A 26,855-nucleotide genomic window follows, 5' to 3' on the forward strand; every position below is an offset into this window, starting at 1 on the left:
AGAGGATGGGAGCAAGTCATTCATCATTCTGCTAAATGTTGTTTCTCTGCCGTGGCGGGATCTGAACATTGTTGGACTGTGCAAAGATAGACAGCTTCTGGTGAAACATGTCGAAATTTCTGACACCGGAAGGTTTGAGACGGGCCTAAGAGTAGATTATATAAATTCAGATATGGCTCATTTAACAAAGCCTTGATTGCACTCTTAGAGAACAAGTCCAAATAATTATGTAATAAGAGAAAATTACAAGCAGTAACTAACACACAACTGTCGTTATCAATAGGCTTCTAGCCACAAATACTGCAGGAACTTAACTGCCAAAGAGATGCAGTGAAAGGTGTCAGAGATGGTGGGCCGTCACCCTGGGGAGGGCCGGAGGAGCGGAGCAGTCCACTGAGAGGGGCACCACAGGACAACTGTCACAGTGTGTGGGAGATGGAAGCAGCGCGTTTCCTGGGACGTATTCGTATGCACGTATACCGGCAGCACATCAGGACAGAAATGGGTGATCCACTTCTGCAAAACCAGTCTCATTATTTGGACTTTTCATGCCTGGAAGACAGGAACTGAATGACAAGTTACCACTCCCCAAAAGCAGGTTGATGCTGCAGAGAAGCTCAACAGGAAGCCTTGTGGGTTTGCTTCGAGCCCCAGCTGTCTGCATTTCCTCAGTTAATACATTTTCCCCCAAAATTTCTTCAGTGGCGCGTATCACGTTATCAGATAGTTCAGTAAGAACAAGTTGAGACACGTCAGTCACAGGCCGCTAGGTGCTATGGGCGAGGGAAACATTTTAACAGCAGCTGCATTTTTGAAGTTGGCGCCGAGTAAGAGCCCTTTCTCTCTCGTGACCTAGGCCACTCACATGACAGCTAGGTCATCCTAGGTGACATGGGGTCTCCGGTGACACTCATGTTAGGCTTGCCTGGTTTGCTGCGCCGTTTCTGGTCAGAGCAGGAAAACCACAGAGACCAAAACTGACGAGAAGCAGCCATCAGGGTTTCTGTGAAGTGTTTGGCAGTTTGCTCACCTGAAAGACGTCAGCTGTGGGTAAAACAGATTTACACTTAATATGGCAATATACAGTCACGGGAGAATAGAAGAATGGGACTATGTCCATGTGTGACCTCCGCACTGCCAGCCAACCTTTCTGGTACAGGAAGCTCCTGTATGGTGTGACAGAAACAATGGCTGTTGGGCAGATGCTCACATTTACCCATTGCCTTGGTAACATAGAGGAAACATGTTACAGCATAAACAGCATATAAACAAGGAAACTCCAGCAGGGTTGGAGACCGGGGGCATTCCTGTTCTCAGTGTGCACACCAACAAAGCAGCAGACGTCATATCGCAAAGAACGTCACGTCACAAATCATCAGTTAGGTCTTCCTTTCTAAGCAGTCTCAAAACTAAGACGAAAAATACTCAACGACATTTTTTCTGTGACGAAAATGGAACAGAAGTTAAACAAAGAGGCACCTTTAATGACAAATGATTTCAAAATCACTGTTGATGAAAAATAAATTAAATGAGAATGCTACAGAGAGACAACTGGACAATGAGCAACAAGACAATTTGCAGTTTTCAGGAACAGGCAGACAACTTGATTTCCGCCATTTTTTTTGTTTTACCCCAAATAGGTAACAATAGAATCATGTGGGATGGTTAAACTACAGCTGAAGTAGATACAAATTATTCAGGGGAACAAAGACTTTCCGAAGCGGTTATACCAAGCTGACAGAAGCTCTGACTGACCGCTTTCAGAAGCGAGATGAACATCAGTCTTTATGCATCACTTACATTTCAGGCGGTCGTTGAAGCTTGCACTCTTCTTCTCTGGATCCTTTAAAATTTACATGGAGAACTGTACTTCTTCTCCCTCACACACACATAATGCAGTTAAAGGACCCTCAGTTGGGGGCAGGGAAAGTCAGAAAGTCATTTACCTTTTACAAATACCAGTCTCCTTCATGGAGAAGCAGGTAAGGGGTTTTGAGATCCTATTGGTCTCAAAAGAAGCAAAAGAAAAGCTCATAATTCTGAGGAAGCTTGCATCTCAAACCCTGGAGGATTCGCAGGTGGCTTAGCGAGCTGCAGGTGTCGTCCTTTCACTTCCCACTTCACTTTTACCAGTTCATTGTCATTGTGAACAATAAATGTACCATTTAAATGTAATGCAATCATTCACAGCATTGTGCAGCAATAACATCGGAAAGTTGTCGTCAAGCATCCCTTGATTATGGTAGGTGTTTGAAAGCAAAGTGGAGCACAAGTTTAATAAAAGATAATAGTTACAAATGGTTCAGACCTAAGCTAGTCACACTGACTGTCTCTGCCCGAAATCAGTGTAGGTTAGTGAAGCATAATGAATTATGTTAAATAAATCAATAGAACCACAGCCATGTAGGGGAAAAGAAAAACCATGAACAGAACAGAATGCAAAACCCAGCCACTTTATTGCTGTATCGCTGGTGAATCACTGACAGGCCAATCCTGAAAAAGGATCACAATCTTTGACCCAGCTGTGGGATGTGTAGAAAGGTGTGCCCTTGCATTGTTTACACATACACTGCATTTGTAGTAGTATTTCTCTTCCACAGACATGACAAGTGTTCTCTGTATTGTTAAAAGACCCATAGTGTCATCAGGATGTCATTTATTTAATAAAGACGGTTATGCACCTTGGCCCAGGGTCAGCCATTCCAGTATTTACTGGCTCAGCTGCTGTTCACTGTGAACACAAATCTCATTCCTCAGCTTCACCCAGCCAGGACAAAACACAAAGACAAAAACTGGAGCAACACAAATATATTTCCTCAGAAAATTAGCAACTAAGAATTATGCTAGGTTACATTCAGGTTTAAGCCCTTTTGAAACATTTTAGCTTTTAAACAAGCAGTAAAGACAGACGATAGACAGGAAAAAGAAAAACAGACAATTAAGAAACAATTGGTTGGAAAATCTCAAATAGGGGCACCAACAAATTTCTAATTAACTGTAAACTAGACTGAGATTCTCTAAAATCTACCCCAGACACTTAGCTGAAAGACGGGGTGCAGCTATGTGGAGGGCTGCTTGCTGATCCCCCAGGCACGTGGGTAATAGTTAGGGCAGCATTTCCCATGCCAGTCCTTGAGGACCCACGTTTTTGGGAGCTGGGAGGAAGCACACAGACTGTCTGCAGAACACGGGCTGTCTGCAGAACACGGGCTGTCTGCAGAACACGGGCTGTCTGCAGAACACGGGCTGTCTGCAGAACACGGGCTGTCTGCAGAACACGGGCTGTCTGCAGAACACGGACTGTCTGCAGGTCCCCGAGGACCGGATTGGAAAACACTGTTACGGGATCAGAGTGTACAGTATGGGACATGAACTGAGGCACAACAGAGACCCTGACAAAAAACAGTCAGTTTTTTTTTTTTGGCCCAGAAAGCTGAACCCTCATAAGTACTGAATAAGGGTGGGAAACTTGAGAGAGCATTTTAATCCTCTTTGCTATTACAGAATGCATTGTTGTTTATCCTCTACAAAGAGTAATCACAACACATCAAATGAAATGTGGTTGGGAGGAGGGGAAATAGTTAAGTGCTCATTTGAGGGAAAAGTATTGCTGAACATTAGATGTCTTTATGCTACAGTACAGCACAGCACAGCACTCAATGGGAAGAACACAGAAGTCCCTTTTTAAAATGAGTCATGTCTGCCCTTCAAGCAAACAATTTAAGAAGATAACACCTGTGCTTATGGGGACTGTTTTAGTCAAAATCACAAAATATAATGCCTGTAATCTATCGGGCAGGCTAAAAGAAACACTCAAGTGCTCCAAAGCAATACTGTGGCAGACACTCGTCAAGATCAAACCAGGAGATTGGTGCATTTCAGACAGAACTGGCGGCTGTGGAGTAAGGTAGACTGAGCCTGCTTCCCTCTTTCATTTCATGCCACAGCACACTTCCTGTTACGATACTCAGCATTACTCCCAAAAACAGGAACCTTCCATGAGTACCTCAGCATTTAGCGGCACCAAACATGCCAGGTCAAGGTCACAGACCACAAGCTCACACAGCAGGCCTATTATGTCTGTGGCCGTCTGGTGAGTGCTGCTCATGGCTTTCCCTCCTCTCAGCACCCAGAGATCTATCTAGGCTTCATCAGCTTATTTCAACATCAGGTGGCTCCACTTTAGCACTAACTGTACTTTGAGCCATCCAACCCCCCTGTTGCCACTCAATCAGAATTTCACAAGAGTTCTTTCACTTTCAATGGACATGAAGACCAGTGTCAAGAGCCTTCTGTAGAACTCCCATACAATATATTGATTTTGATTGAATAGAGTATTTGAGATTGTGAAACTGCATGCAAGTAGGAAACTAAGAGCTATTTTTTTATATATTTCACATAAAAAAATTAGATGCACCATTTTAATGGCTCTCTCTCTCTCACACACACACTCCCTAAAATGCTATACATTACAATGTCAGTTCAATTTGTAATGTGGTTCATCTGCTTATTCATTTACGTCTCTGAAGTACAGTACAACCTTACTTTGTCCTTTCACTGAAACTACATAGCGTTTTCTTGACAGGCTGAATTTATATGTTAATCCTAAGGCACAGCGGTGATTAAGACTTATGAAAAGACTTATGTGAGCAACTGCTTTTTCCAACAGCGCTTCAGAATTTTGCAAGTTTTGAGAAGCCTCTGCCTGATTTGTCATGAGCAATACAGATCAGATATGCATACAACATGCAGTCACATTTCAAGAAAATTAGATTTACCATCCATGACTTGCATATTCATTTGATTTGTTAATTACAGAGTGGATCATTATATACCAAACATAAGATTGTAAAAAGCTGTGTATAAAGGGTAGAAAAAAATTGTGAATAAAAATTTACACTTTGCCTGAAAGCTTTACAACAGAAATGCCTTTTGTCAAGAGGGTACCAATGTTCATATCCCTGTAGAAACACCAGCACTGAGGCAGACACATGCTTTAAGGTTCATTGGTAGAAAAATATATGGCTAGGAAAAGGAGTTCAGAAGATATAAATTCATTACAAAAGCAGCTGACACCAGAACTGGAAATTAGCAAAAGAGAACAGAGCACATGCTGAAGGGCTGGGTTTTAAAACCCAGCCTTAAGTTCCTCAAACTGAAGAGTGACAAGAGAAACACTAAACTCAGGCAGAATCGGAGGCAGTGAGATTTGGGTTGGAAGGGTGGGTTACACTACTACTCACAGCTACTCACTCACCTGCAGGTTATCACCATCCTCATAAGGCCTGGGGGACTAAGGGTATTTATGGATCTCAGGATTCAAAAGATCAAATGAAGAGAAAAGGCAAACGCACACACACACCTTACTAGTGCACCTGCATGCTTTGCTAATTTCAAGCCCATTGGGGAAAGAGAAATAAAAAAATAAAAAAAAAGAAAGATCTTATTTTACTGTCCCAGAAGGTGAGGAAAGTGCAGGAAGTCCTCAATCACTGCTGTCGTCTTCATCCTCATCGTCAGACATATTGTTGCCACAGAATTTGTTTGAGCTGAGGCTGTAGGAGTCTGAGCGGGCAGAGAGGCCACCGGGAACCCCCGGCTGTCCCACAGAAAGCTGGTCATAGCAGAACTCGCACACGCGCACTGGCTTCGACGACTGGCTGGGCAGCAGAAACTTCTTCTCCGAGCACTGGCCGCACACCACGAAGCCGCACTTTCTGCAGTGGTGCCTCCGGCTCACCGGCGTGAACTTAATCTTCTGGCAGCGCATGCAGACAGATGCCTCAGAGTCAGGGACCCAGACTGCAGCATGCTCACTGCTGGGCAACTTCCCGCTCTTCTCTAAAAGGTCTGACACGCACTTGTTGATGTGGTTCATCCACTCCGACTTCTCTGTGGCAGTGGCAGCGTAGACCGCAAAGGACTTGGTGGGCGTCTTGATGAGCCAGCCGTTGCGCAGGTCCCCTTCGTCCTCCACCGTGTCTATGGTGACGCTCTCCAGTGGGATAATATGTTGCTTGTTGTACTTCTTCTTCTGAATGACTATATTGCCATAAACAAGGATGTCGTTGAAGAGGAAGAACTGACGGGCCTTGGGCTTCTTACGGCACAGTTTGGTTAACACACCCTCTCCGATGAGGACCCGTCCTGGGATGGCCAACGGCTGACCTGCCGCCCCAAAGCACCCCTCCACCACCGCAATGCGCTTAGAGTTGGCCTCACTGTTAGCTAGGCGGTCAACCATCCTTCTGTCACCTGCGGTGGAGAGACAAATTATATACCCTGCATTATTCATAAAGCCAGATCTTATTAACTCATCAAGACCTACACACAGCATTCAGACAGCGTGAAAAGGTGGAGGCAAGATTTTGATAATCTGTTTGGTTTCATGTACTGATACCACACTGATGTACTACAGAGTTGTCAAGTGGATTGGCCAGTACTTGGGTATGCAGCGTGATTGTGAGCACACATGCATCACTTCACATTAAGTACAATAAGGTGATACTGTACAGCTATTTTGTTTCACATTTGGAATGGGAACTAAAACAAGCACTATACCCACTAATGCCTTGACACGTTTTTCAAAGCCTGTGTGTTATCCCTTCATACATGTCTACACCATTTTAAAATGGCTTAACCAATAAATCCCATAAGGTTCTCAGCCATCAAGGGCTGCATTTAGTCATATTGCTACGTGTTTCATGCAGTTTATACCTATTCTGCTTCTCAGACAAAGCTTTGATTTTACGCATGAGAGTAAAAAAATAAAACATACATTTTTAAGAATCAAGTTTTTTATTATACTTCTATTATTGATAATCTCTTAAAATTAAATCAGTATCACAATAGAGGAAAGCTCAATAATTCAATGAACCCCCCCACCAGGTTTCCCTCATATGGAAATGAAAGTTTTGTTGAAGCGATCAAGGAAGTTGAATAAAAAGGGGAAAAAAAAGAGAGAGAGAGAGAGAGAGAGAGAGAGAGAGAGAGAGAGAGCAGCCCCCAAGATCTAAGACTAAGTGGCAGTTTTTATCTAAACAAAACAGCAAATGTAACACTGGGATTGATACAGACTCTGGGTGTCTTTACAGAATTAGGATTAATATTCCAAAGAATAGTCAAATCAAGTACAACCAGACCTATATGTATAAAATTTCTAGAGTGTCCCGAAGCCAGAAGAATTCATAGACCGAAACACACCTTCCTATAAGTGGGTCGACAGACCTGAATTTCTGCATGAGGAAGTATAAAAAAGAATGTTCTGGCAATTACAGCCAGCCAACAGTGAAAGTCTCTCCCACACAGCTAGCCGGGGTGTCCACTGCTGACAGTGCACATGTCACACCTTCAGGTGGAAGAAACTCATGCAAAATTCCATCCAAGTCATCTCATTTCTGCGACCTTCTCTTCATCACAATACACTCAAACGAGCTTTAAGCCCACACATTCAGCTTCAGAGAGATTCAGGCAACACTCTTAAATGGAAGATGAACTTGAGAATATCGTCCATTTATAACGCCAAAAATAGTAAGACAGTAAATATCTTGAACATTAGCCATGGCTCCCTTTCTGATAAATTGAAAAGGATGAACTGAAAGCTGTCAGCTATGATTTTTGGCATGTGAGAAATCAGAGGTAGACAGGTAGGTAGCTGAAATGTTACTGCCATGTCAGCCTGTATGGCTGCAAAAAAAATCTTAATATCACCACTACTGATCAGTAGGCGTCGTCAAAAAAAAAATAAAAAATGTGGGGCAAACAGGCCCCTTGCTGACATTTAGTTAACAAGGAAGCTAGTAAAGCTTGTAACCAAGGACAACAGGCTACACACACTACATGGAGCATGGATGACACATGGATGACACATGCTATGACAGCTCCCTCAGCCTGACAGTAAGCTTGTAACCTATGACTAACCTCTACCATTCCATGGAAAAGCAGCAGCGTTAAGAAACCAGGATGGGCCTGGACTTGCTCTTGCTTGCCAGCAGAGTAGAGAAGCGTGTTACTTCTACCTGCTTGGCTTTTCACACATACATAAAAAATGTAGTAGTTGCCATTCAGCTACTCCAACTTTGTAGTTAGATGAATACATCTTGTTCTCATAATGAGGGTCTTTTAATTAAAGACGACCATGGAGAAACAAAAGTGCACTTAGAGGTTGACTGAGTGGCAGGAACAAGTTTGAAAGCCACCTGGCTCAAAAGCCTGCACAAAACGAATCTTCTGCAATCATGCAAGCATAAACAGAGGACAAGATTAGCAAAAAGAAAAATGTAAAGCTTGCGAAATCAACAAAATTCTCCCCTCAGTAGCAGAATATGCTAATTCTCACTGGTTTTAGTCTTCATTCAATAGCACAAAATGACCACCTTCAGAGCAATAGGACAGTTATTGTAAAGTTGATCAAACAGTCTCAGACTAATAATGGGAGATGAGTTATTCAATATGGATTTGCTGCAAAACTGAGGTATCATCAAATGAGTTGAAACGAGGAATTCCAAAAAAGTAAGTATAAATATTACAAGATACTGAAATACTGCAAGTTTGTATCTGTCAAAGGCCACAACAAATGGGCAGCATTACGATTTTACACAGCAACAATATACTCAAAAAAAAAAACAAAAAAAAAGGGGAGAAGAGGCTGTAGTTGTTGTTCATCCGATGGCTATGACTACCAGGGAACAGGTGTCATACTCTGCCCCCTTCTTACACCCCTCTTAGGTTATATGAGGGATCCAGGCAAAAGGTCGCTACTATCACTCTTCCCTGGCCATTAGTCCCATTAAGCTGCAGTTCGCCAGACCATCTGGTACACCTGTTCACGCATGTCCCAGATGGTATGAAGCTTACTGCTTTTCATCAGTTATCAGGCAGAACAGTTTATAAGAGGGCAGGGAAAATGCTGCAGCTGACCATACATCCTAGGTAGCCACGTACCAGCTGAATAAGTGGATCAGGTGACCAGTGCAGGTGGCCTGTGAATGGGAGTCAGGGAAACACTTTCCTGTTGCATCTGTTACAGACGCGTAATATACTGCTACACATACTGGAGAGCACCTATCCAAACCTTTTGATGGATCGGGTATCGGCCATATGTGACCCGACCATATGTGAGTCTCTATTTCATGTTAAATCTATTTGTACAATCAATTGCACGACAGCTCTTTCCCATTTTAGATGCATTTTTTTGCAGCATTCAACCTGAACACAACGCTGCCTCTCAGTCTTTTTGACTCAGTGGGTGTGAGCGCAGTGACTTCCGCCTGCTGTGATGTCACATACCCTAGGCAATGATCTGCAAGTATTTTATGTTTTTAAAAACAACTAGTAGCACAGCAATTTGCAATCTTTGTAAAAACAAAGTTTCGAGAAGTGGGAGTAACACTAAACAAAGCGCATACCACTTGCATATACTCTCTTGGAAGATATTCACTGCAAATGCCTCAAAAACGTTTAAAACAAGATGTACAAACCAGGTGGAACAGTACATTATGTATGTTTCTAATAGCTTAATAAGAGATTTTTTGACATACATTTTTCTCATCTGTATTTGCTAGCTTAAAAATTATAAGTATAAATACATATAATATTTTATATTAAAAAATTCAAGTAAAAAGAGCTCTTGCATCAGAATCTGTATCGGTTGTAGTGTATTGAAATTGGATCGGAACTGGAAAAATGTGGACCGGCACATCTCTAGAGTCTATCTTCAACAATATTTAAAATGTATCAATATGACCACTCCTCATTTAGTGACCGAGTCCAAACGACCATGTCATTCTGCAAAATGGACACTAAGGGAAAATTACAGTAGTCTAGGCGTGATCACAACGGTGCTTACAATTTTACTTCAGCTTTCCAAACTCTTATCCACTTTAATCCTTCAGGAAGTGGACATTTTATTGACATTTTGTACATTCTATTTTAAAGGTCTCTCACAGTCCAGTATGCACTGGTCAGGCATATGAAATTTGAGAAATTTGTAAATTCATGCAATGGTTGGAAAATTCATTTTCATTACTGTCATATTTGCAAATGGTCAGTAACTAAGTCAGTTACTACGTGAGGAGTCAGCAGCACCAGAACTAAAGATATAACTAAACTAATGGAGACTGTATGCATTGGATGATCAGTCAATCTTCACCACCAGCAACCCCCCCAGTTGCCAAGTGGCTCAGAGGTTATTTGGGCTTTTGGAATTGGTGATATTATACAAAAAATGTACCAGTTAGTGATCAAAATTTCCACACTAACCCCTCCCAGAGTCCACTGCACAAAGCCAGCCACTTTTACTTCTGCAAAACAGCAAAACTAGTGGTCAATAGCTTGTTGCCATATGACCAATCAAACAATCAGAGATCCAATGTTTTTAGTATTGGAACGATAAACAATAGCAAAACAGCCATTTTTCCATTTGTGCAATACGACAGCTCTTTCCTACAGCTCTGGGAGGTAGGGTTCACATCAGTAATAGCAGATATCTGATAGCAGACCGCTGAGCAGAAACCCACCCCATGGACTTGGTTAATTAATGAGCATTCCATCCGCCTTCAGTCTCCTAGCAGGTCAGATACAAGCAGACCAATTTGTTGTTCTGAACAAATTAATTTTAACACTCCTGACAAACAAGGGTTTAGGCACCAAATATTTAGGCAGGTCAAAAGTGAAAGCTTCCAATGCCCCATTCATTCAAACAGTGTGTCCTTAAGACCTTTCCAACTAGCTAAGAGATAAAATACCCAGGTCTTCTCCTTGTAGTCTGCTGACATTGCATTGCTGGGTTACAAAAGAAAAGTGATGAGAGCCAGTTTTACTCAATATCTATCAATCTTTACACTTCACTCAAACAGTCAATTGGGTATGCAATAAACATTGCCACAACAAAGCACAAAGTATTTTACAGGACACAAATCGCCCCAGCTGCAAGCAGGCAGAAAGGTTTGTAGCACCAAAATCTCCAGATATAAGAACAGTTTCCTCCCCTAAGCTGCCCCCATCACCAATACCAGACTCTGGACTACTGCAGCTTTATTGGTACCTGCACTTGTAATGTTACTTATTTTTACTGCACTCTCGTACATCATCTTTGTGTACTGTGAGTTATTCTTTGTACTGGGTGTGGACTGGAATGTCCTCATTTCATAAAGCCTACAAGACATTGCTTGTACTTGCTTGGCTTTTCTCCACATTATTCATATTATGCTAAAATCAGTAACTAGAGTGGCCTTTGCAACAAGAATGCCAATATCTATATTTAATACCTACTGACACATTGAATTTTCTACTTAACCATAAAAGGAGGGAAAAGGCATCAAAGTGTCATCCTACATAATTGCCAACCGCAAATCCTAGAGGAAAAACACGGGGAATTAAATTTGCCTGTTTCCTATGCATATTAATTTTGAAATTTAGCATCAAAAATTTAAATTAACATAACATATGGGAATTCTTTAAATATAAAAAAACTGAAGTCCCAAAATATAAATTATAAATGCACTTAGTAAAAACCCAGCGCAAAACGCTAATTTCCTGTTTACCTACACATTCCAGTAATAGACACCCACAGGAAGAGATAAGACCTTGTATATGCCATTTAAAATACTGAAATGATACAGTGCTCCAAACCACATCCTAGAGGCAACTATCTGAAGTGTCTAATAGCTTATCTAGCCACTAACGTGGCACTCAGAATTAAAGTATGTTTAGGCTGGCATCTTCAACCAGACCCATACTTATGGATCATACACAAGTAAACTAAGCCTTAATGCCTTCAGGCCATTACTGATATATCTCATTGTGTAGAGAATGGGGGTTTAAGGTCACCGTTGACACATGTAGAGTTGGGTTTGTATCTTGAGAAAAGCATATAATGTTTAACTTCCAATCAAACTCCTTGTTAAAGGGAATGTGTCCAATTAGAGGCAATGTGCAAAGCTTTGGCCAGAGAGAAGCATTAAAAAAACAGTTCATTGACTGACTATGTGTAGAGCATGCAGATGAGGCAAATCCCATCTTCTCTTCAAATATGGCAAAAAGCTGAAGCCATATCAGAGGTGGAAGTCATACAACATGCATTTAGGAAGATGATGAGACATTTCTCATGTCCCCGTAACTTACAGGGAGCTCATCTGAATTACCATGGAACACTCAAGTAGATTAAAATTAATTTAAGAACCATTACCAATGCACTGGCACTAATATGGTGTTCATTACATGTGGTCATGAGACTTGAGAAATAGTTTATTTACTTATAAATGGACTTTGAAAACAGTCAGTACCATTAATTCAGTAAAAAAAAAAAAAGCTTCCAAACTGTAAACAATAAAAAAAGGGTAAGGCCATGAATTAATCAGTCCTCAGAATACGGCATACCAGCAAGTTCATTCTAATATACATGCAACCCAATTTAAAATACTAACATGAAATGAAATGCTTCTAAAAACCACAAAACAGTAATCGAAATGAACTTCGTAAACTTTCCACTGGTAAAGTTTCAAAATAACCTTCTTACATCATGAGAGACAAGTTATTACATTTGTAGAATAACAGTTGTAATAAAGTTTCAGTAGTGCACATGATGGCAAGATTAGACTCAGCTCTGCACAAGCTTATTACATTGAGAACTGTACTAAGAGTCACTCTCTCATTTGCAGCAACCAGGTTTCAAGTGGCAAAGGACAATCAACATGCTCACTGGTGATGAAATGAGTAAAGAGAATGATGAAATGACCAACGATGTCTGAAAAACAAGCAGCTTCTATGTGCCAGATGTGACCCATAAGCAGCAAGGCAGAAGCCCACTATTCATCATTGTAACCTTAGCTGCACTGATATGCAAATTAAGTAGGAAGACTGCTTGCATTTTAAGTGAATTATTCAATCAGTAAATCTATTTAAAGGATTTTGCTCATTTAACTTAAATAAGAGGTCATCTAAAGACATGTCAAACAATGGACTTAACACATCTGAAGGATACCCAGCCTTTTATTACATTTTCATCTAAAATAACTTAATGCACAAAAAATGAATGTCAGCTTTAATTCTCACATATCAGACAATTACTTTGCAGACAACAGCACTGGTTGATTCAACACCGCTCTGATACCCACGATATTAATTTTATACCAAGGTGAACAATTCCTTCACTTAGCAACTATGCTAGTAATTTTAGACTTTAATAGATATCTTTGATGTCAAATTCTTCCAAATTACCATCAGTGTGATCTTTACTATCTGGACGTGGTGCAACGTAACTAGAACGTGTTCCCCCACTTCTGCTATTAGGCTCCTTTAAAAAAAAAAATTTAAAACTATAAACATCATCATGTGACAGAAAATATATAGTCATGCGTCACATAACGTTTCAGTCAATGGAGGACCGCATACACGATGATAGTCCTGTAAAGGAGCCAAAAAAGTTCATATTGCCTTTTAACATTGTAACAGTTGTAACATCATAGCGCAATGCGTGCAACACGTGGTTCTGGTGATGCTAGTGTAAAAAAACCTATTGTGCTGCCAGTCATATAAAAGCATAACACATACAATTATATACAGTACATAACACAGGAGGTTTCAAAGTAATACTCCACTTTCGGATACCAGGAGAAACCTGTATTTGAAAGAAAGATATTTTTAACAATATTTCCAAATGAAATGAACTAAACAACAATCAAAACCGTCCATCAGCTTCCCCATGACATGCTAAATGAATGTTTTGATTTTAGCTGTGAAGTCTGGGATTCTATGTAGTCACAACCAAAGCACTTGTTCCGTTTACAACCAGAAAGGAATACTATTGGTTTCTATATATATATAAAAAAATCTTCATTAAAGCCCTCATTTTAATGCACAGCTAAAGTATATCAATAAAAAACCATACAGTATCACCCTATATCTCTATATATCTCCTATATCATCCTGTATACCGCCCAGTCCTAGCTTTAGCAAAATCATATTTTTTCCTTACGCTTTTCAAACAAATCCTGTGGTCCTCCTTGGTCTTCAAAGCCCCTCAGTTGAGAACCACTGGTTTAAAAGCACCATTAACTCCAAGAAGTCGATACACTTATCGTTAGACTGGAGCAAAGTCAGAGTAAACAGTCAGGGCTGAACTGTTAGTTCAAATTCCAAAATATGTAATCGTATCACTTATCTGTCTGCCCATATGTGTATTAAGTAGGTAGATGATAGCGTTTTCTTCAAAATGTAGCATAATTGAACGAAGATATTTTGTCACAAGATAAAAACAGAGCCTAAGAGGCCTGATTTTGACTGTCCATTTACAAGACCAAATGCAGGAAAAAGAAAGCAATTCCAATTGCAGGTGCAAGTCTCATCTTACAAAATATGTGAATGTTAATCAACATCAAGCAATCTTTCCAAGAACTAGATGCTGTCAAAATGACAACAATGTAACCCCCAGAAGGCATCGTCACCCCCCTCCCTCTCCAATTCTAATCCTTACTCATTCTACACTGCCCAACATCTACAATATGGAGTCCCCCCCTACACGCTCTCCCCTCATTTCCAAAATTATTTAAGAAATGCTCATCTTTGTGTAACTTGCCTCAAAGTAATCAGGTTCACGACATCTGTCGCAGTCCTTTCATCTGAAACCACTAAGTGATATCGGCCGGCAATATCGGCCAAGACTGACACACTGGATTAAATATCCATATGTTAATCAATTTCTCATGCATCTCTAAAGACATTGTTTTTTGCTTAGTGATCTAGTTAAAGTCTTGATCATTTGTACTGCAGCTTGCAAAATGAATGACTTTTGAGCTACAGAAGAGGATTGTTTCCCAAAAGCAACGTGGTACAAAGACAATCCATCCATCCATCCATCCATCTCCTACCGCTTTTCCGGGTTGGGTTGCGGGGGCAGCAGTCTAAGCAGGAAAACCCAGACTTCCCTCTCCCTGGCCACTTCATCCAGCTCCTCCGGTGGAATGCTCGAAACACCTCACCAGGGAGGCGTCCAGAAGGCATCCTGACCAGATGCCCGAGCCACCTCATCTGGCTCCTCTTGATGCAGAGGAGCAGTGGCTCTACTCTCTAGTCCCTCCCGAATGACCGAGCTCCTCGCCCTAAGGGAGAACCCAGCCACTTTGCGGAGGAAACCCATTTCGGCCTCTTGTATTCGTGACCTTGTTCTTTCGGTCACTACCCACAGCTCGTGACCATAGGAGAGGGTAGGAAACTAGATCGACTCTTAAATCGAGAGCTTTGCCTTTTGGCTCAGCTCCTTCTTCACCATGACAGACCGATGCAGCGCCCGCATCACTGCTGATGCCGCACCGATCCATCTATCGATCTCCATTCCATCCTTCCCTCACTCATGAACAAACAGCTAGTGTCTCATTTATGAATATGAATAAAACTTCCCTTGCCAACCTGTTTCACGATATCAACCTGGAAGAAGGAGTATCTTTTTTTACCCATAGAAAACAATTCTGCCATTACAGATCAAAGCACTGAATTGATTCAACACGATGGGGTGATGCATCTGTACACCACTACACAACATACATTTTTGTCATTTTATTTTTATTGCCATCCAACCTTTAGCAAATTTGCATGCCAGCACTGCTACTTTGCCCATCTATCTGCAGCAGACAAAAGCGAGAGCACAGAACATGGAAGTAGAAGGACTTTGCCCCCAAAAATTGATTATGACTGATTCTGATGTTATAGATCGATACAACTGAATGACCACCTTAAGTGATTCATCAGGTATCTTAAAACCTGTAAGTGACACAGCTTCGAAATTGGTGCTATTTGTCTCAAAATAAAACAGGTCCCAGATCATTAGCTATACAACATTCTTGAGAATTTTGAGAAAAAAAATCCATCAAATACTGTTAGAGTTATTGTGTTCACAAATCTGCAGCAATCCTTTTCTTGCTTTACTGGCACCTAGTGCTCTTGCTTCAATTTTGATGTGATCTGTCTCAAAATGGTGTAGATCTTCATCCATATCATGTTCTTGTGAAGGGGTAGTAAGACCAGCTAACATTTTTTGAGTTATAGTATCAACAAGATACCAATCCATGGCTACCCTTCTCTTTGATACCACTATGCAGCATTGCTTCAATTGCAATGAATTTTTTCTTCACCTATACAATATGTTTGAAATTTTTGAATAAGGTCTATCAAATATCATTTGAGTTATCATACTAACATAAGTGTCTGCTGTTACAGTGGTGGACCAGTCTGAGAGTCATATGTATTCCAATCTGGGGAATAATGATTTGACTTCAAGAAACAGGTCAGCTTTCGAATTACACATATTAAAAAAATTTAAATAGGGCATTCCAAACCTTGATAAAAATCAACAGAGCACTAGTGTGTCTTTAGAGACTTCACATAGAGAGACCTACTCAAAAAGATGTGTTCATGTGGAACAAAACAGTCACGCTGAAAAAGAAACATGACAATATCTGCTTTTCTCATTTATACGCATGCCAAAGCCCTCCCAGCTGTCATAATCCAAGTCTTACACGGACAAAACTGGTAGCAAAGAACCAGTGTGAAACAGTGGGAAACAGATTTTTACCTCTAGAGCTAAAGAGCACAAAGCATGCTACAAAAATCACATAGGGATTTAAACCCCAAAATGAATGGTCACCTGTACTGCAAAAGTCAACAAGCCGTCTCTGTGACAAATGACAGTGTAGAAATGGCCAACAAGGAATCTGTGCTTTCACTAAGCGGAAGGGTAGGCTAGTTATTGAAGTGAGGCCAAAAATGCTGCTAAATAATGAGGACAATACACCTACATAACGGCAACAAACACTACAGAAATCTGCAGAATGAAAGATGAAACTGCTTAATCAGAAACCTGATTTGCAACTGTGTCATAGTAAAGAGGGACAATAGTCAGCATTTAATCCTACTGTAGCTAGACAGCTGGGGAATGCGGAATATGTTTTTCTAAACTATAAGAAAAAAAAAATGCAGGATAGGGTATTACCAATAAGGAAAACTTTGCAGATAACAGAAACAAAAAAATAAACACTGAACACATTTGAATACAAATGTACAAGAAGCTGTGACTATTTTAAAAAATAAACATATATTCCTGAAATACTGTAACTATGTCATATCATACTGAAAATATAACACTAGGGCACAATCCGAATGACCTCGCAATTATATGGCATATGCACAATTATCACCAGGGCTCTAGATGATGGGCGAAACATTTGTCCAGATGCCAGCTTTTCGGTACTATACAAACATTTACTTCCGCACACAATTTGGTAAGCAGGTTAGTAATGAACCTAAAAAATTTGTCTTTATAAATTTGGCATTATATTAAACTGCAAAGTGCTGTCATATCACCACCGTTTCTACCTTGTTTATCCACAATATCTCATCTTTTAAAAGATATTGTGCCTGTTGAGCTGTCCCTTTCACTGACACTTCAGTGCTTATGGCTTCCATGACTTACCAAAACAGTAGCATGTGACATGCTCCGCTAAGTGAATGTAATAAACATAAGGAAATGCCGAATTTATACAGATTACTAACCGATGGGCATCATAATACATACCTCAATATTTTAGACGTACAGTAAAATCCCGTTATGACGGACTTCAAGGGACCTGGCAAAACAGTCCGTTATATCTAGAGTTGTTGTACGGCCAGAACACAACTACAGGACACCATTTACTCATGCCACACCCCAGCAGACACACTTGTGGTATAGATTATTATATTGTACACATAGTAATCCAACTTTACCTGATCAGATGTGTGACTATTAATAATCCCGACTATCTGCGCTGGATATCACTGGCACACCACGCGCCTTGTAGGCGGAGCCTATAATGGGATTATACTGTATTATTATTATTTTTGCAAACTGTAGTCTGGTTCTTCTCTGTTTCTTATTAATGAAGGGCTTCTTCCTTATCTTAGGGGACTTCAGTCCTGCTTCTATGAGCCTGATACAAACTTGCCATACTGAACTGCAGCAGTTACAAGGACAAAAGATGATAAAAAGCTCTCCATTCTAAAGCTAATTTAATGAACATGAATAGACAGTACTTAGGGTAATTTTACCTACTTTGGCAGCCCATCATCCAGAATAGGGCCTGTGCGTGTTCTCCTTAGGTGCTCGTGCATCATGTATGTGCCCCTATGGTATGCCATACACTTTGCACCACCTTTTTGTGATAATTTGAACTACTCCCATAATGACAGTGATATTAATGGAAAACATCTGTTATAATGAATTGAAGCGTTTTAGAAATCATATGGGTAACTTTATTAAAATTATGAAAAAAACAATGTGTGAATTTAAATACTGACATGGACCCATTTTCAGCGTCGATGTCATCGAGGCAGCACATCAAACATGGCCAGGCATCTGTCGGACAAGCATCCCAACCATTTCAAGGAATTCAAAGACCAACGGGTGACTGTTGACTATTTCACTCCCCTGGACATACCATGAAAGAAATCAGAGTGATTATAAAGCCTCTCTGAAGGATTAATATACATACTCATAGATGGTCTACAGTGATGCGTGGGTCCATTTCACAAGTGACCTGAACTCGACGATTAATTCAACCTGACCATGACCTGAGCTGCTTATATTAATAAAGAAAAACTTATGCCCCACCTTTTTTGAATAATATGGGAGATATACCGGTTCCTCCAGTATACTGATTTCCAGTATGAATTTTTCATATACCGCCATACCATATGCATTGTAGTATAGCTGAAACAGCATATTAAGGCTGTACAGAAAATGATACAATATTGCTTGCCACTAGAAGCACTATGGTGTGCTGTGCAGAATATATTGAGCAGGGACCCCTATTAACTTGTGTGCACCTTTCTTACTAACGGTTATAACTTAGTGACACAACAATTCTCCATATATAACAGTTCAGAATTTTAGTATTTATAGCTACTGCTTCAGTCTGTGACTGAAAACTAGGATTATGTGCAATATTAATTAGGCCTGCAATTAAATGCATATTGGCAAAGCAAAAACCCTAATATTATTGATTTATCAAGCTAATAAAATCATGCCGGTTAGGCAAACATTTTGCTAACAATCTAAAAAAATATATCAATAAAATATGCTACAGTGGAGCAAAATATACAGTTTAAAGTTAATAAAACATACCACTATCTAGCTATATATACATTATTAATCTAATAAAACAGATCAGTTATACCATCAAGCTAAATGTAAACCATTTTTTGATAATTAACACACATCTTTTGAAAAAGATTCAAATGTATTTTATATACCTAATCAATAAAACATGCAAGTTGGTCTAAATATGGTTATAATCAAATCATTTCAACCAAGCTAAATATAGATTACTAATCTAAAAAAACATTTTGCTATTGAGATAGATATACATTATTAACATCAAACATATAAAACATGGTAGTTACACTATCAAGCTAAACCCATTCGTCCATTTCCTGTAACTGCTTGTCTCATTCAGGGTCGCGGGGGTCCTGGAGACTTAGAGTTCAAGGCGGGGAACAGCCCAGGATCAGGCACCAAGCCAACGCAGGGCACAGTCACACACCATTCCCTAACACATCTACCCCTATGAGCAATTTGGCAACTCCAATTCACCTTACCATATTTTGGAAAAGTGGGGAGAAACCTGAGTACCCAGAGGAAACCCCACAATTACACAGGGATAACATGCAAACTCCAAACACATGGAGCCATGGTGGAGACTCGAACCCTGGTCCCATGGGTGTGAAGCAACAGTGCTGCACCACCGTAATGCCCTACATGTAAATCATTTTTATATATAAAAAAGCATTCCTGAATGTATTTTACTGAGGTAAATGCTTGCTGCAGAAATAAGAGTGAACTTGAAACTTATGTGGTAACTTGAAGCTTACAATTGCATCATCATGACTGTGTCATTAGCCAAACAGTTGATCGACATGTCACAGGAGGTAGGATTTTGAACGGAGGAATACATTTTGCATAACATGGCCAAGCAAATCACTATCCGATCCATACCATACTTCCTCAACCAGCCATGCCAATAGCTCACACTGAATAGCATTTCAAACATGTGACATTTGAAAGAGACCCTGTGATAGACACATGATATAACTTGGCCAATCAGCACAACCACAACAAGATAAAGCTGCCATATCACCCAGCCCTAAAAAACATTTTTAAAAGCTTCATCTAAATGGGGTGGGTGGGATCGATTCAGTTACAAATCAGGATTCTTTGAGGTGGGATTTTTTGATCACCAGAAATGTCACAAATCAATTTTTAAATATCAATTTAAAGGTGGGTTACTGTAATTATGTTGATCACATTTGTTACAGCTGATATTTGACCTGTTGCATGTAGCCCAATTTTGTTAAGGGACTCAGATCTGCAAGTCTGGCACTGTGCTATTAAGAATGAGCAAAGTGCAGAGGCTTTTCCAACATTATATCTATTTAAATCCAAAACAGAAAGCAGCCTGGAACTGAACTGTAACTAATCTCTCTTCATGGTATGGCTTGGGTATAGTTTGGTTACTGTATGCCAGTGGAAAAGCACCATTAAAATAGGTGTCAAAGTACTGGCATGCTACATGTTTTTAATTAATCTGGTCCACTAATCTTTTTTCCCCAAAGAATTGTAACATCATTCCTCTAATCTCATCAGCAAACTTCCTTTAATGTGTTTGATTTTTTTCGGCACAGTTCAGTAGTTGGAGTTTTGACAATATGACACCAGCATGTTCTCCATGTTTAATAATAAGAATAAAAATTAACGTTCTGAGATTCTACTTTCTTTGTTTTCCACTAACAGTGTGTAAATAATTTGCCAAGGTAATTAATATTTGTAAATCTTCAGTGAAGTTTAAAAAAAAGGTTTAATTGAACGGCCTTGGGGACAATGGTTTACACCCCTTAGATTAACTTAGCTTCACATAAAATAACTAAGTAAACTGCATAACCATAATATTCTCATACTTCTGACTTGAATGTGCTCCTGGGAGGAGGGGGATGAGGGACAGAGGACTGCAATCTCAGGGTTATCATCCATCTTGATATTAGCACCGTGATTGGACCAAAACAGTCACGTGGCACACAGTTAAATGACAATAGGTGTCATGTGTAATATTTACAAAATGTACAGCTTGCCCTAACTTTAGAAAGAAAAATTTAGTTATTGTACATGTGTTATAGTGTTAATCGTGAAATAAAAAGTTTTGTAACATTAGTAACATAATGGAAGCTCAACAGGCTGCATCTGCAGCAGTTCCAATGAGTCGGGGGGAGGGGTGGGATGCAGTGCAGCAGTTCCAATGAGTCGGGGGGAGGGGTGGGATGCAGTGCAGCAGTTCCAGAACTGCGACATGAAATCATGAATAAGTATAAACCTAAATGATACAGACATGTCCAATTAAGTGTGCTTTAAGCATTAAACTATGGGGGACAATACACTCCAAGTAACTTTCATATGTTTGTTTGATACGCATTTATTAATAATTGCACCGTGTCCGTTCACTCTCAGTGATTGTAAACAAGACCGCTGGGCCACTGAAGGTGATGTGTACCCACAAACATTAAAATATTAATTAAAATTCGCCCATAAAGAAATCTGGTAAACCAAGGGGTGTTGCTTACTTTTGTTGAAAGATATGACAGCCGGAAACCTGAATATAAAGCGAAATTTACCGCTTGATGATGTATGTGGGGATATGCAAATCTACACTAAAATATTCCAGACAGCGAGTTCGAGTTTAAACCTTAACTCCAACACCACGGTAAAGTTAGCTTTATTACAGCCAGAAAACTATCTTTCAATGTTTGAGATATATTTCAGTGTTTGTATGTGTGCACTTCATGTTCAATAGTCCAACTCTCGTGCTTCAAGTCACTGGCAGTAAATGGACACAGTGCAATAAAAAAAATACATATAAAAACACATAATATTAAAGTTACATAGTGTACATGGTGAGAAATGTAACGCGATCCACAAATAGACAGGACCTGATCCACAAATGCCCCAAACACGTTTCACGTGTAAAAACCGCTCTCTATGACTTTACATAGCACAAATAAAAAAAATACATATTTGTGGATAGTTAAATATTTGTAGATCACGGTACATATTTGTGGATTGTCTTCTGTGGGTTAAACTGTCATCCAAATGATGAAAAAATGTTGCCATAAAATATATTTTGCAACATCACAAAATAGAGCATAATATGCAATGTCAGACACTTTTATTTCATCATCCGAGATTATATATACACACACACACATATATATATATATACACATACACACATATATATACACATATATACACACATATATATACACATATATACACACATATATATATATATATATATATATATATATATATATATATATATATATATATATATATATACACACACATATATATACATATATACACATATATACACATATATATACATATATGTATACACACATACACATATATGTATACACACACATATATACACACACACATATATACACATATATACACACACACATATATACACATATATACACACACACACACATACACACATACATATACACCATATTGCACAGCAGTATTACATAATAATAATAATAATAATAATAATAATAATAGATACTTTATTTATTCAGGTGGGGAAATTCTCTTTACACCTCCCCAAAATTGAGAGAAAGCTGGTTGCAAAGACGAGCCACCCACAGCAGTGCCCAGGGAGCTGGGGTATGAGAGCCTTGTTCAAGAACCCGCAGGCATGCCGAGGCCTGGCTCGAACTGGCGACCTTCTAATCACAGGCACAGAGGCTTAGACCACTGAGCCCGAGCTTAGCCCTGAGCTCGAATGATTAGCTCAAAATGCACAAATACAGCTTCAGATTGTATTTGCTACATTTACTGAAGCTTGCTGCACGCTAAGGTTAATCAACGCTAAGGAGACATAACACAGGAGTCATACTACCCCTCTCCATAGTATAAAGTCTTGGGTGACAGAAAACAAAACTGAGTTACTTCCACCATATTTCGAAACAAACACAGATTACATGACAACCTTCAGCAAACTAAAGGAAGGAGACGTTTAAGGTACATCGTGGCATGTATCTTTTAGGATAACAGCCTGATGTGTTTATTTAACTGACAGTTACATGTTAGCTAACCTTGTAAACACATTCACGAGGAGCTGCACATCACCAGGCATGACAAATTACTTTTTAACAAATGAAAGTTCGTTTCACACAAAACATGATGCACATGAGACCGTTAATAAGTTTAAAAGTTAGGGGAGGGCGCTATTAGTTTCAGTTCTTATATTTACGCGGTGGGTTAAAAGTAACACGTTTTTTGGAAGCCGTACTTAGACGACAGGCTGCAAGCAGACTACCGCATATATAATGAACTAAAGACAAGGAGCCAAAAATAAGGACAGGGCGAGAGCTCAAGAAAGTACCAAAGACACCCCAAAAGCGACGGTATACTAAAACTTATCGGTGGCCTAGGATCGCACAGCCAGCAGATAAACCCAATAAAACCGTACAGTTTATGTGTTTGTTTACGAAAATAACTTGACTCATAAAAACACTATCATTAGTGGATATAAGATATGGTCGCCGTTATGCCAGGTAGCGATAAAATACAGAGAATATCCCACGTCACAAATGCCTAATGTACTATTTGGGAATGGAAAAATGCCACCCTGCCTACTGCTTGTAGCAAACATGCCGAATTTTCACCAGTTAGCACGTTAGCCAGTACCAGCTGTTCAGAAGAGGTCTTATAACGTTAATCGCTAGGCGATGAAGGGTCTGTGTTAACCTGGGCTGGGAAACCATATTTTCAACGAACGATCCGCTGCTGATTAGTTACGACTATTTACAGGTCATGACGACTGACTAGTTACAGAAACGACCTGAGTATAATATGACGAGTCAAAACAGACCTACCCTCCGCCTGAGGCTACTGGGAATTCCTCCAACGTTATATGAAACAGACTGGGCGCTAACCGAACTAGCTGTTTCATAAGAAGTTACATTGTAATGGAGACACGCCAGAAAAGCTAGTCTGTGGGTTGTACCCTGACATTTATTACTCAACTTGGTAGCCGCATTTGGCTAACTCGCTAGCTAGTTAGCGCTGTTTGTATCCGGACGCCTCCCTCTCTTTCCGTGGATAGACACTTTCCAAGTTTAACTTCGGTCGCCTACTGCCAACACCATTCGCCAGAATAATAACCGTCCGACAAGCGAACCGCATAGGACTGTAAGCGGGGGCGAATATTTACCTGCCTTCGCCGGTGGCCGATAGCGTCCGTGTGGCTAACTTTCGCCGGTGCTCGCGCAGCTCGGTGGCGGCTAGCCCTCCTCCCTCACGCCGGCTGTCTCGAGCTTTCCCCTCACGGACACGAGCTCACCCGCACTCCCGAGTGCCCCAACAATATGGCTCCGCACGGCAGCGGGGATTCGTAGCGTCACCCGACCTGCAGCTACGTACGGCTCAGACAGGGTGTGCACAGCACAGAACGACGTGGATCGTTCCCCTTCTGTCTTAACGCAAATAAACAGGAATCGGACTTGAGGGACCTTCCCGTCCTTTCCGACTGAGATTACCCGGCCTCCTCCAGTTTATGCGCTCCCCAAAGGACGCTCCTTTCTTCAACTTCTTCGGTACATTAAAGCGAAAGTTAGGAATACGTTACCTTAAGTTCCATAAAAAGGTAATTTTATTTTCTTTAAGTAAAATCTGTAACAGTAAATTGACAGTTTCGTCCTTTGTTTCTTATAACTGCACTGTAGCTTTCCCCCTTTTGCGGACCGAGTTCCTACTACTACTCCACAAGTTGTTGAACAACTAGAATAACCACTTATATTTACCAGGAAGTCTCACCGGGAAGATTTTAAAATTCATTAAAGGGGTGTGTGTTTTTCCATCTCAAATGAATACAGTTAAACGTGTAAAGTTTATATTAGTCTCTGACTTGGATACAATTTAGATCAATAACGTTTGTCTTGTTTGTTTTTTATATAATATATAGAATGTTTTTTTTTTTTTTTAAAGAAACAGTTACTTTGTTTTATAATACAAAAAACATCCGGCACAGTAGGTAACAAGGTGATCACAAGATATTAACATGAAAAAACATTGCAGTAATACCCAGTGGCGCGACGGATATATCGATATGTGACGGGTTAATTGTTTTTGGTCAGTTGCATTTAAAACGTGAGTTGAATTAAGAGGTTTGAATCGTAGACACTGGGACCGGATTTCCGATTGAATCGGTTTTTATTACAGGCTACTCAGGTTTTATTTAAGGTGGTTGATGAGATATGGTTTAAGTAGCAAACGAAAATCGCTGACATATTTTACCGAGAACTGTGCTATAGTTAAAATAACCAATGATGGAATCGAAGTTAAAAATACCAATGGACGAGCGCCCCTGAATTCCTCACTGTGTGAAATAGCAATTCTGGTTTTCTACAAGCCCACCTTTCATTCTGCCGCCATGTATCTAAAACACAATATTTCAAGAACGTTTTAATTAATTTTGTTGCTGTACGCCAATAATTCAACATTTGACAGACGCATTATTTTAAAGGTAACAGTTAAAGCACTTCACTAAAACATAATCGAACTACCGCTTATAGGTGTCCCCGGTGACATACTGTACCCCAGGCTTCTAAATTCCTTCTCGCAGAAATGTATGCAAATAAGTACATGCAAAAAAAGAAATAAACAGCACTGGACAGGAAAAAATTACCGTGTGGTCGTAGGCCAGCCCAAAGTCCATCTGGTGTTCGATTTTTAGTCCCTGACCCAATAAAGTGTATTGATTGTGGATTTACATGTGTCCATTTCTAAAGCCTTTAACGGGACTCAAAATTCAAATTTAGAGTTATTTGTATCATTAATCTATATACTAGCTTTCTGTTGGAATTTTATGTTTCGTATCGTCGTTTTCACTTCTCTTTCTTACCTACTCGTGTTTGATTTTGTTGCTATTTTAAGCGTTTTGTACCTTTTGCACTCTAACTCGTCGATTTTATTGTGGTATCTGTGGTAATGATTGAATGCTGGTCTTATTTTTGACAACATTCACAAGACTAAACATGCAATAAACAGCTGGTAATCGCTATTACAATTTGTTTTGATATTTACTGGAAATTTTATCAGCCATTTCTCCACCTTCAGCTCTCCAGGCGACAGTCGTCAGAACGTTGGACGCGTGTGAAACACCCCCGAATACTGCCCTCAGTCACTGCACTTGGCTGGGCGGAAAGTTCCTTGCCACCCGGGTGGGTGGGTAGAGAGACGAGACGTAACCTACTAAGCTGGTGAAAGGATTCCCCTTCCACACTATTTCACACGTCTGTGCTTTCACATGTGTCGATACGATGCCTATACAAATAAATTACGGGAAAATACTACCTCAGAAACGATTCATGGACATTTTCCATAAACATACATGATACATTCTACTCTTCCAGTTCAATTAACGAAAACAATCTGTAGGTCTACATATGTATATACACGGTGCTTTCCAGAAGCGTGCTAAAATTCCTGAAATGCAGTTGTGGCTTTTGGTCTTGGTTTGCCACCCCGTAAGATTTTCAGTGGCCCTATGAAAATTTACTGGGGGCACCGCTGCAAGTAGGCTAAAGGTGTGGATGTATAAATATGGCTTCATATCTTTCAGTCAAAGTGAAAAGCAGGGACCCGTCCATGACTGAAAAGGAGGCAATTTCATTTTAAAGATGAAAAAGAAGAAGAAGAAAAAACAAATATCAGTGACTCTCGACAAAGTGACAGTGACAGTGTGGGATGGGGGCTGGGTAAA

The 26,855-nt window shown here is 40.0% G+C and overlaps 1 protein-coding gene and 1 long non-coding RNA gene across 5 annotated transcripts; one reads left to right on the plus strand and one right to left on the minus strand.

Annotated features, from left to right (window-relative positions):
* Positions 1-2,434: 2,434 nt before the first annotated feature.
* On the minus strand, positions 2,435-24,893 carry plekhf2 (pleckstrin homology domain containing, family F (with FYVE domain) member 2). Of its 4 annotated transcripts, none has more exons than XM_023796491.2 (2): positions 24,720-24,893; positions 2,435-6,255 (listed from the first exon to the last, which is right to left on the minus strand). In XM_023796491.2, the coding sequence occupies exon 2, from the start codon at positions 6,242-6,244 to the stop codon at positions 5,486-5,488; it is 759 nt and encodes a 252-aa protein (XP_023652259.1). In that variant the 5' UTR covers positions 6,245-6,255; positions 24,720-24,893; the 3' UTR covers positions 2,435-5,485. The 4 variants fall into 4 exon arrangements, with proteins under 4 accessions (XP_023652259.1, XP_023652258.1, XP_023652257.1 ...); XM_023796490.2 differs by having other exon boundaries at positions 24,310-24,893; XM_023796489.2 differs by having other exon boundaries at positions 24,306-24,889.
* On the plus strand, positions 24,621-26,454 carry LOC111835812 (uncharacterized). The gene is made up of 2 exons (XR_002836286.2): positions 24,621-24,737; positions 26,210-26,454. It is a non-coding gene; the product is annotated as an uncharacterized lncRNA (long non-coding RNA).
* Positions 26,455-26,855: the final 401 nt, after the last annotated feature.

The sequence above is a fragment of the Paramormyrops kingsleyae genome, chromosome 9 (genome assembly GCF_048594095.1).
Source record: "Paramormyrops kingsleyae isolate MSU_618 chromosome 9, PKINGS_0.4, whole genome shotgun sequence".
Taxonomy (NCBI): Eukaryota; Metazoa; Chordata; class Actinopteri; order Osteoglossiformes; family Mormyridae; genus Paramormyrops; species Paramormyrops kingsleyae.